This window comes from Anthonomus grandis, chromosome 4, assembly GCF_022605725.1.
Source record: "Anthonomus grandis grandis chromosome 4, icAntGran1.3, whole genome shotgun sequence".
NCBI lineage: Eukaryota > Metazoa > Arthropoda > Insecta > Coleoptera > Curculionidae > Anthonomus > Anthonomus grandis.
The window spans coordinates 24,915,142-24,927,070 of NC_065549.1; the positions used below are offsets into that span (position 1 = coordinate 24,915,142).

The 11,929-nt window shown below is 32.7% G+C and overlaps 1 protein-coding gene across 1 annotated transcript; it reads right to left on the reverse strand.

Moving 5' to 3' along the window:
- Positions 1 to 7,182: 7,182 nt before the first annotated feature.
- LOC126735662 (uncharacterized) lies at positions 7,183 to 7,941 on the reverse strand. Its single transcript, XM_050439730.1, has one exon. The coding sequence runs from the start codon at positions 7,939 to 7,941 to the stop codon at positions 7,183 to 7,185; it is 759 nt and encodes a 252-aa protein (XP_050295687.1).
- Between the last annotated feature and the right edge of the window lie 3,988 nt (positions 7,942 to 11,929).

The window sequence follows — 11,929 nt, forward strand, 5'->3', positions numbered from 1 at the left end:
TTCTACGAGTTTAACATCCGGTAAACTCCCATTTGATCCAACTTTTAAAAATGTATTTCTTTTTGAGAAAGTCCTTAATATAAAAAGTTACGCAAAGGAAAATAAAGTCATATTTATCATTGAAATGCCGATCGTAGAGAAGAACAGTTATCTACTGTACCACCTTTATCCTTTACCTACACCTTCAAAAACCTTCCACGATGTAATATTTCCGCAAACCAAATACCTAATCCTTAATGAGCTGAAGTATGCAAAATCCAACCAACCATGCAGGAAGATCACCACCAACGAATACGTTTGCCAAGACTTTAACCCCTTGCCTATAGACGAAGATGCATCTTGCGAAGTACAGATGCTAAAATTTAGAGAATCAATATCCCAATGCCAGCAGACGAAAATCCAAATTACCACCAACAAAGCAGAAAAACTGGAAGAAGGAAAATGGATGCTAATCGTACCTCGACCTCTTGCAGCTATCCAGACTTGTGGTTCCAATAAAGACAATATCCCATTAAATGGCACCTACATCGTAGAACTGGATTCTACTTGTGAACTTCGTGTCGGAAACATTGTCATCAAAAATTACAAGGATCCAGAAACCCATTACAAAAACATCGAACTACCTCAGATCAACCTATCACCGCCTAGCAATGAAGCTACGCCAATTCTCTTTAATAATTTGGAATTAAGCTCACTGGACCTAAATGAAGCCAAACATCTTCATAAATCCATCGAGATTCAGCATCAAAGACTTGACCGGGCCCTGAACTAACCTGTATACTACCACAGAACCAGCATTTATACCGTATTACTTTATATTCTGCTAGTAGCAATAATTAGCTACTTTATGGTGCAGAAATTCCTGATGCCAAGAATATCTAAGAGAAGCCTACATCCAGACGAATCTATGATGAAATCCTGTTCAGAAATCGTCATATAACCACCTCACCACTCCTGTACCATCCGTAAGCTCGTTTCTTAGGAGGGAGGAGTTATGGAACATATAACCCCTGACTATAGTATATTTTATTCCTTAGTTTATTGAATATGATCTTTTGCATTGTAATCATTTTTACTTTAGCTAAGAAGTAATTTGTATTGTTTTAATCAGATAGATTTAAGCATTAGTAGAGTTAAGTCACAACGCTGTAACGTTCTTAAAATACATTTTTTAAAAAAGCCTTTTCATCTTTCAAATCTATAACTGGGGGGGACTTTTTACCTGAATAAGGTTATAGATTTGGTTTTAATCGCGGATTCGTCGATTTTGCAATAACAGCAGAACGTTGAACAATACAGTCTTATGAGTGTTCTCGCGCAGCACCTTTTGATTTGCGGCATTACTCGGCACTACTTACGTCAGAAGTAATAAAATCATTCGATTTCTATAATCAGCCGCAGGATGGTTCTCAGGCTAGTATTCGTATAATAATAATAATAATAATAATAATAATAATAATAATAATAATAATAATAATAATAATAATAATAATAATAATAATAATAATAATAATAATAATAATAATAATAATAATAATAATAATAATAATAATAATAATAATTAACAGAATTTATTACTTTTTATAAACAAGTACAAAATACAATATAAAAATTTAGTTTAAATACACAATGTCTATGAAAAATAAAAGGCCGTGTTACGTCAGTATTCTGGTACGCTGATACTGCAGTATACTGTTTAGGCGCTCTCTAAAAAAAGGTAAAAAATATAACATTAAAAAAAATTTGCTCTACAACCAGTACCAATATTTCAAATTACAGATCATAACACTTGAAACTTAAAAATACAAAAACACATTCAGCGACATTACACAAAAAATCAAAATCAAAATAAAAGACCTTCAAAATAAAAAACTTTATTTACTGACGTAAAAACAGAATGTCTAGTTTTTCTTTGAAAAGTAGAACAGGCCAGATTAAATGATATAAGATAAGTAATCTTTAAGGAATTCAAACTGGAAGCCAAATTATATAAAAAGCTTCGTTTAAAAAGTTCTTTTCTGTGTCGAGGAATAGTAAGAAGATGTAAATTGCATAAGTTACAATTATTGTTGTTATTCTCAAATCTGCTCTATCATACAAGTATTGGGGAGATTTAAATTTTATTACCTTGTAGCTCAATGAAATGAAGTGCAGTTTTCTGCAGTTATACATATTAAGCCAGCCGATGTCTATAAGCTTATGAGAGATCCGATTTCTGCGTATCCCAAAAATAAGGCGAAGGCACGCATTTTGTACTTTCTGAATTCTACGAGAATCAAACTGATCCAAACATGGGCCATATACTGTATCACAGTGGTTAAAGTTGGATAGCACTAAGGAGTCACATAGATGTTTTTTTAATTTTTGATTTAAAAATTTTCTTTGATTATAAATAAGTTTAAGAGCACCATAGGCTTTTCGGAGCTTTTCTGTGACTGATGCTCATGAAACCGAAGATCCGAGTCAATAACAAGTCCCAATGATTTGGACGTGTTAGTTAATGGAATGGTGATGTTGTTAATTTGTATATTAAGCTCGTTGCTAACTCTCAATCTATTATTTTTATCTGCTCCGAATACAGTAACGGATGATTTTGAAGGGTTTATCTTTAGATCGTGACACGTTGAGATTTTTATTATACTTTTTAAATCCAAATTTATATTTCTATTGGCAATTTCTGTATTATTTGGGTGAAAGTGAAGATAGAGTTGGGTGTTTTTCGCATACAAATGGTAGCTACAAAATTTTAAATGGTCTTTAAATCGACATGTACAGGGTGGTCCGGTTTCGATGGCGAAAAATTAAATGGCCGACGGAGAACGAAAAAATAATAAGTTTGCTATTATAATTAATATTCGAAAAATGATTCGTTCAAAAATTACAGGGTGTCAAAATTCTAATTAAAAAAATCATTTTTTTTTATTTTTCTTAAACCACTTTAGATATTTTAATGAAATTTGGCACGTTTAGACAGTTAATCAAGACGCACCTTTTTGTGCAAAAATTATTAATTTTATTTACCAGTGGCGTGTGTGCGGGCCGATCTTCATACAATTTTAATTAAAAAAATAATGCGCCACTCTTTTTTTTAATTTCTTTTTTCTATGAAATCCTTATTTAATTTAAAATAAAAAACATCTCTTTACTTTTTGTCGTACGACACACCGTTTGCGAGTAAAAATGCTGATTTAGATAAACACATAAGAAGATAACACATTTAATTCGTTTAAAAACAATAACAAAATAAAAACAATTAATAATTAAAGAAGTTGTTCAAAATGCAGCCCACCGACCTCAATACATTTTCTATACCGAGTTATTAAGGAGTTTATTGCAGCCAGTACCACAAAATTTTGATTTTGCATGTCATTACATGCTTCCTGAATTCTTAAGATTAATTCCTCTCTGTTAAATACGGGATTAGCGTAAACTTTATCCTTAATGTTTCCCCAAACGTAAAAATCTAGTGGATTAAGATCCGGTACCTGGGTGGCCAGGGTATTGGTCCAATACCATTTTGATCATTAATATCATTCCTCCCTAGCCGGCCAATCCACCTTCGAGGGTAATTATTATCAAGCCAGTTTCTTACACCTATTCCAAAATGTGAGGGGGCTCCATCCAGTTGTATCTAACTTTCATGTCTCAAATTAATGAGTAAATCCTCAATGTAGTCCGGCAGACTATTATTTAAAAACTCCAGAAATAGTTGTGAGTTTAGCCTTGGAGGTAGGAAATGCGGACCACAAACATTATCACGAATAACGCCCAACCAAACATTAACGGAAATTTCATTTTGAAACGATCTTGGCCGAATTGCATGAGGATTCTGTTGTGCCCAAACATGAATGTTATGAAAATTTATCACTCCGCGTCTTGTAAAACAAGACTCATCCGTCCAAACTATCTTGTGTAAAAAGTCGGGATTTTCCTCTGTTGAGTGTAAAAGCCACTGACAAAATCTTACTCTCTTTTCAGCATCACCAGGGTGTAAACCCTGAACAGGCTGTAGGTGATATGCATGCCTGTGGTCAGCGTGTAAGGTTCGCAATATTTGAGATTTAGGAATTTATAGTTGTTGAGCTGCCTTGCGAGAGCTCAGCCTTGGATTATTATCAAAAGTGCGCAGTACACGATTTTCATTATTATTTCTCTGGTTTCGGTATTGTTCATTATTACCACGTAGACCAAAGTTCCTAAAATTTTGATGTGTCTAATGAACACGCGAGCATCTGGAATTCTTCTATTTGGATACCCTCTTCGATATTCACGAACTGCCGTTTCCGCATTTCCATCACAAAATCCATAACAAAAATGAATATCAGCGTATTCATTACTTGAAAAACGCATTTTTCACAATACTTTTAACAACACTATTAAGAATAGCATAATTAATAAGTTAACCAACGCAATAATTTGACTTACTTAAGTAATTAACTGTCATAATAAAATACAAATACAAATACAAAAAAAAACAAACCGTCTTTTGTTTTATGCATGCATTGACTTCTTGCCGGCATGCAAAGCATTTCATTATTTATTTGAATTTCGGAATCCAGATTCTTGTGTCTTTTTTAGAACCCAACAGAATAAGTCTTTAATTAAATTTAGTATTTTCATATTTTGTGTTTAATAAAAAAATCAGCATTTATAAAAATTTATTTTTAATATTATTTTTTTACTCGCAAACAGTGTGTCGTACGACAAAAAGTAAAGAGATGTTTTTTATTTTAAATTAAACAAGGATTTCATAAAAAAAAGAAATTAAAAAAAAAACAGTTTCGCATCATTTTTTTAATTAAAATTAATTAAAATTGTATGAAGATCGGCCCGCACACACGCCACTGGTAAATAAAATTAATAATTTTTGCACAAAAAGATGCTTCTTGATTAACTGTCTGAACGTGCCAAATTTCATTAAAATATCTAAAGTGGGTTAAGAAAATTAAAAAAAAAATTATATTTTTAATTAGAATTTTGACATCCTGTAATTTTTTAACGAATCATTTTTCGAATATTATTTATAATAGCAAACTTATTATTTTTTCGTTCTCCGTCGGTCATTTAATTTTCCGCCATCGAAACCGGACCACCCTGTATAAATTGTGTACAACAATGGCCCTAGGATACTTCCCTGAGGAACACCTACTGATAAAGGTACTGAGATAAATTTTATTCCATTCAAAACGATCTGCTGGCTGCGATACCCAAAAATGATTTAGAAAATGTTATTGCATCTCTTGAAAATCCTATATAACTTAAAATTGATAATAAAATCCTATGATTAATTAAGTCGAATGCCTTTGTGTAGTCAAGTAAAATTAAAGCAGTAAACTCCCCTTGATCCCACGCTCGGAAAATGTCATCTGTCACGTCAGCCATTGCCGTAGCACAGCTATATCCTTGACGAAACCCTGATTGTTTAAGTGGCAAAATTTCATGACTGTTCAATAATACTCGAGCTTGATTATTTGCAACTTTTTCGAGAATTTTGGAAAGAACGGGAAGAATGCTTATTGATCGGAGATCTTTAAGTTCATTTGGTTGCGCTATTTTGGCCAAAGGCGTGACTAAGCCGTGTTTCCACATATTTGGAAATACTGAATTTTTCAAACATTCGTTTATTATGTGAAGCATAAAGGGGATAATAAATGGACAACAAATCTGAATTAATATAATATTAAGCCCATCACAACCATAAGCTTTACTTTTTATGGAAAGAATAATTCTTATTAACTCGATTTCTGTTATTTCTTGCAATTGAAAAGCATGTTCAAAATTTTTAACTAAATTATTATCATAAAACTGCAGCAGATTCTGATTTGCTTGATACGGATTAGTACAATTCGAGGTAAAAAAATTATTAATTAAGTTTACATCCCATAATTCTGAAGGAATGTTCTTTTGTCTATTCTTAACAACATTAAGTTTTTTCAGTTCTGCCCAGGTTTCCCTACTTGATAAATTGGAATTAAATTTTGTTCGTAAAAAGGCTTTTTTCTCATTACGAATCGCTGCCGTCGTGAAATTGCGCAATTGCTTATTATAATCATAGGCCGCTGGCTGTCTTGTTGTTTTAAAGTTACCTAACGCTCTATTTCGTAATTTCTGAAGAAGCCTTATATTTTCAGTTATCCAGGGAGCGTATTTGTAGTTACGATTGCATTTAAAGGTTTTAATAGGTGCATGTCTGTCAAAAAGAATTAGCATGGTTGCAGTGAAACATTCCACTGTTTCGTTGATATCACGCAACTCATAAATATGTGCCCATGACAATGATTCGAGATCGTATTGAAAATTATTAAGATTTATTTTATTTAAAGAACGAAAAGTAAATACCACTGGATGCTGCTCTTCAATTTGAAATTTAAATTTTAGAAACACGGGAAAATGATCAGAAAGATGTACATTGTGTACTCCGGCCTCTTGTATGCATTGAATGTTTGTAAATATTAAATCAATTAAGGATACTGAAGCAGGGTTTATATGAGTTGGTTCATTCATTACTTGGGTAAGGCCAAATGTGTCCATTATTGACTCTGAGCATTTAGTATTATCTAAAAATTTAAGAAAATCAATGTTAAAATCACCAGTACATACAATGTTCTCAGATAGAGAATATAAGTTAGCCAAGATATCCTCTAAATGCAAATAGAATTGGTCTATATTGGAATTTGGTGGTCTCTAGACATTTCCTATAACAGCATTATCATTACGTGACTTAATCCTAATCCAAATTCACTCAATAAAATCAAGTGATAACGTACTCACAATTTCAAAAGAAATATTAGATTTTATGTAGAAGGCCACTCCACCACCACGTCTGCCCAGCCGATCACATCTAGAAATATTGAGCCTTCAACACAAATATCTGAATTATCTATACATGGGTGCAACCAAATTTCTGTCACCCCAACAATGTCTGAATCAACTTCAAAAAAATAATCCTTAAAACTTGCAAAGTTAGCATGTAAGGAACGTATGTTAGTATGAGAAACAATAAGAGATATTTCAATAGAAAACCTTAGTGAGAACTAAAAACTTAAAGCATTTAGAATACTTAAAATACTTTAAAAATCTACCCTAAACCTACCCAAAAACTGTCTTATCAGTCAGATATATCTTATCAATCAGAAGTAAGCATCTAATTTTTATCTGACACCTTATTACATTTATTACTACTCACACTTCCACTTCTAAGGGTTCTTTTTGGGGATGATTAGGATTCTTGCTATCGCTACTAGAAGTTTTTCGTTTAGGAGTCGGATACGGTGGTGGTCGTTGAAACTCAAGACGTAATAGGTGCATAGCTTCTTCCTTTTTCAGGTCTTCCGGGGTCCTGCTTTGTCCGTTTATGAATAACACTTTATTCCTAATGTATGCCTCCTTGTTGTTTTCTTTCGCTATTTTTAAGTGTCTATAAAGAAGCTTATGTTCGGCTTGTTCCTGATCAGTGCGATCGTGATTTATATAAATTTGTGTCTGCTTTAATTTCTTAGAATTCTTAAGAATTTCTTTTTTCAAAAAGTAGTTCACCACCTCTAATGAAGCTGCTCGATGCTTTTGAACTGAGGGTTGACCTAAACGAAAGAAATTTCTTACGTCAGAAAATCGGCATTCAACTCCTAATTTGCTGTTAATAATATCCAGACAAGTACCAAGGTCCGAGATTTCGTCCTTGCCCTCTTCAAAACCGTGAATAATCAATTTGTATCTTTTTGACTCTCTTTCAACTTTGTTCAGCTTCTCTTTAAGCTGTTGGACCTCTATCTTAAAGGCTTTGTTTTCCTCTTTAACTTTTAATAAATTCTCCAATAGCTCCTTTCTTAATAATTTTAATTCTTCGGCGATCTCAGTCTTCTGCTCCCTTATTAGATTTTGTATTTCTTTGTTGCTACTTACTAAGCTCCGTATTAAATCAACAAGAGACTTATTCTCCATAATTTGCAAAACCAAAAAAAATAACAACAAAAATAATGCAATATATTTAACAAATCCTTTAATGTATGGTTTGCTATACTAGTGTAAATCTGTGTAATTCCAATTCCAACAGCAGAACAATAACCAAATACCAGGGATTATTCAGCGTTTAGCTTATTTATTTTATTTTATGTACATTTAAATAGTGGTTTCCCAATATATAGGATTCGTTATGGGTAAGTTCAATTTGTACCTACGGTTTCAATGATCCCATATTATATAAAGACTACCAAGTTTCACAAATTAAAACTCACTATTTTTGATGACTTTGAAGATTTTCTTTGACTACCAATTTTTAATGCTCACTTAACTAAAGCTGACCATATACTCCTAGAGTACAGATAATACAAATTATCTGTACTTGGCCAATTTTTATAACAGCCAAATCCTTAAGTTAACGTATTTTCCAAGCATATAAAGGCTCTTAAACATGGGAAAATTTTGAAAAAACTGTTAAAGACATCGAAAATTACAGAATATATATTTTAATCAAAATTAAATTATGGATGCCAACCAAATTTATCCAATAGACTTCTAATCAAGTTCAATCTTAGAGACAACAAGCTAAACTGTATTCAGACAGACAGGACAACAAAGTCTATAAACTTAACAGAAATAAAAAAAATAAAAATCCCTTTTATGATTAATATAATAACTTGCTAAGCTATAAATTAGCTAGCAATATATCTCGTAATTGAAGCAGTTGAAACTTAATTTTAAAAGCAGTGCAGCTTATACTTACAATAATTCACTTTTACAAACTTTACTTATAGCCTTTAACCTTTGCTTACTATTTCAGGTTATAGATTCAGTTATAAAATCCAGCAGTATTTTATTCCACGGGATATATGGTACTACGGCTTAGACTGGATGCTTTGTGGTTTGGCATGTATGATTCAAAAAATAAAACTACAATATGAAGAACTTAACAATCGCCTAGAATTGCTCCAACAAAACGAAGACGACCAGAGAATTTTAATGATAATATCAAACCGCTATCTTGAATTATGTAATATGTTGGATAAATTTAATAGGTCGATTAAAGTATTTTTAGTATTGGCAGTAATGTGTACTACCACTAACTTGCTGTATAACTGCGCTGTTATTATACAATATGGAATTAAGGCTTCTATGTTAAATGGAGAGCAGATCGGTATTTACGTTTTTGCCGTACAAATACTTTTAGCTTTGATAACTATTGTAAGTATTAAGTATATGTATGTTATATCACTGATTTAAAAATTACTTTTTTAAAAAAAAAATATTTTTATTATAAAATTATAAGTTTCAAAAATTACAGTATCATGACTTAACTTAAAGAGTCTAATCTAATAAAATCTTATACAATAGTTTTTGTGATCCTATTTATACGTAAAATATGCCGATTCAGTGGGAACAGGCATCTTGGTTGACCGTGTGTGTGGGTGTCTGCTGATCCGGCGTCTGGGAAGTGACTTATCTGGTTTAGATAAGTGTTATTTGATCCGGTGAGAACCAAGGACTGGGTGACTTTGTGAAGGTGACATTTGTTGTGGGAAAATTGGATATAACAGCTCCCCCATTAAGAAAAAAGTTGATGGGTGACAGCAACTTTTTAACACATCTGTTTGTTCGGGTTGAGCTCTAGTTCTTCTCCCTCTTCTACGAGATCTCCAATATGGATGCTTGGTCTTCTTCTGGGGAGGATCTTCCTCCATTGTCTGGTAAAAGTATTGCCTGGATGCTTAGGTGGTGAAGGAGGATAGTCATCGCTTGAAGTGGCGATTCCTATTTTGAGATTTCTTCGTTTTTTGCATTTACAGGTGATGTAGAGGATGAGCAATACTACAATCAAGATTATTGTTACAATAGTAAACCAGCTTATGTGTTTGTTAACAAAAGGTTGCTTTATGAGCCGGTCCAGTTCGTCAGAATATTGGTTTAGCTTATGTTGTGCTATGTTGAGGTCCTCTACGTTCAATTTATTCAGTTTAAGTGGTTTCAAATCGGGCAAATGTATTTTTTCTGGTATGTGGTCACAGCAGCTATAGGGTATAATAACTGGATGACTGCTATAAGTGATGTTGTCATGTGTGTCAATCTGTTTTTGGGCGTGGATTCTCGTGCTGCCAACAAATGCATTACATTCAGGTTGGAGTTTCAAGAGTGTATTGTTGTTAGTGATTTTCGTGACGATATCTCTGGTACCACATTTGATTGTTATGGGTAGAGGGTCAGCAACGGCTATTAGCCATAAGTTTTGGCTAATTTCTTGGATGTTGTAATCTTTTGCAAGTATTATGGAAGTCTGGCATGTCCTGGGTAGATTACTTAGTTGTCTGAGGAGTTGGGCTTCACAGATGGCGTCTGTGTCTATTGGATATGGAAGAATACTGGAACATAGTTTTGTTCTTCCTCCAAGAGATTTACATGTTGCTAGGTTCCGGATTGTTACATACAACAGTGAATCATCATTTCGCGCAATGTGTTTATATGATGTAGTTAAAATATGATGAAGACCTGTTCGACTATCCAATATTGGAATTGGATACAAATTAAACAAAGTATATTTTTCAGGATCTACCAGTGGTATGTTGAGAACAAAAATTATTCTAGAATCTATTTGGTATGCTTGTAGTTCTATTATATCGAGATATTGACCCACACTAGAAGTGTAGATTGGTAATGGAAGGTTATTGGTTTGTAATGATTGTGATATGTGCTTTAAGGACTCAATTAAGTCTTGCGGGGTGATGATTGAACTATGTAGTATTTTTAATCTTGCGAAAGTTATTGCATTTATGACATCATTAAGATAGTTTTCAATAAATGAATAGCTCTCCATTAATGATTCACAAATGTTTAAAATTGCGATTTGGGATGAGTAGTATTTAAGCTGATCAGAAATATCCATTATTGAATTCCTAATTTCCTCTATATCTTTATTAAATGTTTCCTCGTCAACTTGAAGTTTTTGGATGGTGGCGTTAAAGTTCTTTATTACTGAGGTTGTTACGGAAATTTGATTTTTTAAGAGTTCTCTAGTTCATGTTCGTCACGTGCTAGTTTGTCTATCCATTCATTAAAATATTCACCGTCTGAGGCATCTAGATTTCCAGTTATGGATTTCCAAATTGATCCCATACCGTTTATTAATCCACGTTTTTCTCTAAAAATGTATTTGCGTGTGTCAACCATAATGTCTGAGTATTTTTGATTTATGGAGTTTGATATTTGTCTAAGGAGACTAACGTGAGTTTGGACTTCCGTCTTAAAAGCTAACATTCGAGGTACGTCTTCATCGAGGGTGTTTAACAGGTTGTTTAGTATTTTATCATTATTTTCTATTGTATTTTTTATTAGTTCTAAATCTTTATAAACAAGAAGGGTCCATTTGTTATTAGAAATTTTTAATTTTGATTCTTCGTGAAAGAAGATTCCAATGGTATTGTTGATCGGTGTTATGGAATATTGGCAAAGGATGACTGGAAACAGTCCGAAGAATCTGAAAGAGAATTTACTCATGATAGGGTTTCATTCTATCAAAATTTATTTTTGATTTTTGATTTGTTTGGGGATTTAATACAATTGCTGAGTTTTTAAGAATTTCGAGAATTTCAAAGGGTCCGTTAAACTTATTCGCTGCTTTATTTGCAATTTGAGATTCTTTAATATATACTTTATTACCTACTTGATAGTTTGGAGGGTTTTGGGAAAGATGTTGATCAAAACGTTCTTTAGCTTTTTCTTTTTTTCTATCAGTTTTAGATCGTGCAACTTTATAGAAGTATTGCATTCGATTGCTTAAGTCTCGTACATATTTAGATATTAAAGCTTTTTCATTATAGATGGTTTCAGGAGGTCTGGAGGACGTATGCCCAAAAATAAGCTCATATGGTGTGAATCCGTGTGTTTTATTTTTTGTGTTGTTATAACAAATAACAGCATATGGTAATATGTTGAAAGGGTG